This window comes from Daktulosphaira vitifoliae, unplaced genomic scaffold, assembly GCF_025091365.1.
Source record: "Daktulosphaira vitifoliae isolate Bord-2020 unplaced genomic scaffold, ASM2509136v1 Scaffold_2, whole genome shotgun sequence".
Lineage (NCBI taxonomy): Eukaryota > Metazoa > Arthropoda > Insecta > Hemiptera > Phylloxeridae > Daktulosphaira > Daktulosphaira vitifoliae.
The window spans coordinates 18,857,710-18,861,117 of NW_026099573.1; the positions used below are offsets into that span (position 1 = coordinate 18,857,710).

The following is a 3,408-nucleotide window of genomic DNA, read 5'->3' on the forward strand; positions in this document are numbered from 1 at the left end:
AAAATCATTTTATTTATTCAACAAATAAATAATTATTTATAATAAAAATTCTAAATTTTAATCATATTTGCGTATTTAACCCGAATGAAAGTAATACAATATCTCATTACCAATATTTACAATTATATTTTTATATTTGTATGTAATAATCACTATTTATTTTTTAATATAGATTCATACCTCCAATAGATCCAGATACAAATCAAAGTGATGGAATAGAAGCTCTTAATATTATTCGTAAAGAATCTGGTTGGGAAAAAATGAACCACATTAATATAGTTTATTTTGGTAAATAAATTAATGTAGATCGTATTATAAATGATGAAGTTAATAACATAAATTTTCGAATAAAAAAAGAACATATATCACAATTATTAAGATGCAGATTTACAGAAATAATGAAGAACTATCGTACATTATTATTTGCTATGTTATGTATATGCAATAAAGATGCATATCATTATTACCATAATTGTTTGATTAAATTATTTAGCTCATTCGTTAAATCAAAAAAAATGCATGAAGATTTGTATGAAGCTTTAGTTACTTTAAATAAATCATCTATATGGAGTGTTCATTTGAGCTCTAAATCTAGTTTATTTAAAATTTTTAAATGGGTTACAGGTTTTATTAGTTTATTAGAAAAAAATGATTTTCCTCTAAAAAATGTTGTTATTTCACATGATGTTAATAACACTGAAATGATTGAACAATATCTAGTAATTTTTAAAAACTATTTTAATATTTTTAGTGAAAATTTACGGATCGATTTGATTTTATATGACACCCGATGTTCAATGGATATAAAATTTGATAATGTTAAGGATTATGTAAGCTATTTTAGGAACCTAGGAAATATATCAGTTAATTCAAATTATGAAATGTCCAGCCAAATTATGCTTAATGCATTTAATTTTTATGACAATTTTTGTGAAAATGTTAGCAAATCTTGTTATGAAGATTTGGGTTTTGAAAAACTTTCACACTGTAAAAAAAAAGAATTAGACAGTAAACTTCTTTAGTTTGCTGTAAAATTATCTACTCAGCTTCAATTGCATAATAAAAATATCAACAAAATTAATTAAAAAATTTAATATGGTTTAATTATTACTTTATTATTGTTAATTATTAATTTTATATTTCTTATGCATAATTTAAAAACACACTTCTGAAATTATTGTTTGCGTTTATAATGTTCTTAGTCTTTTTTTAAAATTTTCTATTTTTGTTTCAGTCTTCACTTGCACACTTGATACAACATAATACTAAAATATTTCACTAAATTATAAATATATAATGATGAAAAACATTAAATACCATTATTTATTCTTACTGTTAATAATATTAAAATAAAAAAATTATAATGTTATGTTACGTCGTCATTTAGGGGTTAAGTCTAAAAGCCTATCAACTGTATTGTAAGGGACTAACGAGGGATAGCTAGCTAGGCTACATCCACCTTAGGTACTGAGGTTTCCTATTTAATTTATAGTAAGACNAAAAAAAAAAAAAAAAAAAAAAAAAAAAAAAAAAAAAAAACACATCATAGTAAAATTAATACCTTCTCCGCTTCGCATCGAAGCTAAAAATTATAATGTTATGTTACGTCGTCATTTAGGGGTTAAGTCTAAAAGCCTATCAACTGTATTGTAAGGGACTAACGAGGGATAGCTAGCTAGGCTACATCCACCTTAGGTACTGAGGTTTCCTATTTAATTTATAGTAAGACCTTAACAATACAAAATAGTTTGGGACAATTAAAAAAAAAACCCAGCACAGGGGGGTCGCGGCACAGTATTGACGTGGCATAGTTGGATCAAGTATAACGATATCTGACAGTGATTAAAATCACTATCAAAAAAAAAAATGCTTCGATGCAAATCTTTAGATAGTGTTTATTTTTAAAAAATTGGTGTATTATTCCAAAAGCTACATGATCTGCTAGTTCCTTATTAATATCTTTATTAAGATAAAGTATGTCGAATAAAAAAGGGATTATTAAAAAATATTATTTTACATAAAAAAATTGTGTTGATCCATACACTTTTCAATATGCCATAGCATTATAAAGTTAAAAATGTACATTTTAAAATCGAGAATTTTCACAGAAAAATAGCATTCGGTAGCCATTTTCACCATGAAGACAAAAAAAAGTCCGAAAATTTTTTTCCATAATAAAGTTTATTACATTATATTTAATTTAAGATATACATAAAATTGTCAGTCCTTCCGGAACATTTTCAAAAGTTAAGTTGAAAAAGTAAATTTTTTGTGAAAAAGTTGTCATTTTAAATCCCCCCCTGTGGGCAATTAAAAAGTCAGATTTACATAAAACATATTCCTAATGATAGGTAAAGACACCAAGCATCTATAAAAAAAAAAAATTATACTGATATGTCCATTTTTGAAAAAGTTACGGCAGTTTTTAGTAAAAAAAATTGAAAAAATTTCGAAAATTAGCGATTTTTAAATTTGTAATTTTTTTGGAGGTTTCCCCCATTTAGGGGGAACGATGGAAATTTTTTCAATTTTTTAGGATAATGTCTTCAACTAGATACAATTTGTGATCTTTTGACGTATCATTGAAAGAAAATGGTTCAGTGAGAGCTGAGAAAAAGTAGTAACAGACACAAAAAAAAAAAAACACATCTTAGTAAAACTAATACCTTCTCAGCTTCGCATCGAAGCTAAAAATTGAATATATTACCATAACTTTTAGCTCAATTAAAATTTTAAAATTGACATCTAGGACAGTCAACAAAGGAAAAATGGCAGAAAAAATTCCCAACCAAATTTTTTATTTTTTTTTAAGTTGAATTAAGATATGTATAATGACATAATAATAGTCTTCATTAATTGGAATTTTTTTTTTTTTTACAGCCTCGCAAGTTAAAAATATGAACTTTTTCAATTTTCTCAAAAAATATTTAACTAATATACTTAAAAAATATTTAGAAAAAAAAGTTTCGTACAAAAGTTATTAAAAAGACAATTCCAAACAAAAAAATTATCTTATATTTTTTCATTTAAACAAATATTTTTCGAGTTACATTACATTTAATATGAGTACTAAAATTTATACTCCTTTTTTTTCATTTTACGGTTTCTTTTTATCATGTTATACTTACATTAGACACAATGTTATAAATGCATATGTGTGTATGTGTAAGTTTATTTATTGATTGTATCATTAAAGTGTAGTCTATATAAACTTGTGTCTGTTACTACTTTTTCTCAGCTCTCACTGAACCATTTTCTTTCAATGATACGTCAAAAGATCACAAATTGTATCTAGTTGAAGACATTATCCTAAAAAATTATCCTAAAAACCTCCAGAAAATCAAGAAAAGCATTGAACTCAACATACAGAAAATCTTCAAAAATCAAACAACTTCAAGAAAATCAATC

At 24.7% G+C, this 3,408-nt stretch overlaps 2 protein-coding genes and 1 long non-coding RNA gene across 8 annotated transcripts in view; 1 reads left to right on the forward strand and 2 right to left on the reverse strand.

Moving 5' to 3' along the window:
• LOC126899419 (uncharacterized) overlaps window positions 1–1,081 on the forward strand; it is a 3,884-nt gene extending 2,803 nt beyond the window's left edge. The window contains exons 2-3 of the mRNA XM_050674370.1: window positions 173–288; window positions 752–1,081. Of these exons, the coding sequence (XP_050530327.1) occupies window positions 173–288; window positions 752–774 (139 nt within the window). The 3' untranslated portion in view covers window positions 775–1,081. The remainder of the gene's footprint in view (window positions 1–172; window positions 289–751) is intronic.
• The window catches only part of LOC126899447 (uncharacterized), a 3,531-nt gene extending 2,318 nt beyond the window's left edge, over window positions 1–1,213 (reverse strand). The window contains exons 1-2 of the long non-coding RNA XR_007702595.1: window positions 1,112–1,213; window positions 181–246 (exon numbers count right to left, since the gene is read on the reverse strand). This is a non-coding gene — a long non-coding RNA (uncharacterized LOC126899447). The remainder of the gene's footprint in view (window positions 1–180; window positions 247–1,111) is intronic.
• Window positions 1–3,408, reverse strand: part of LOC126899396 (uncharacterized) — a 240,256-nt gene that overhangs the window by 23,630 nt on the left and 213,218 nt on the right. The window lies entirely within an intron of this gene.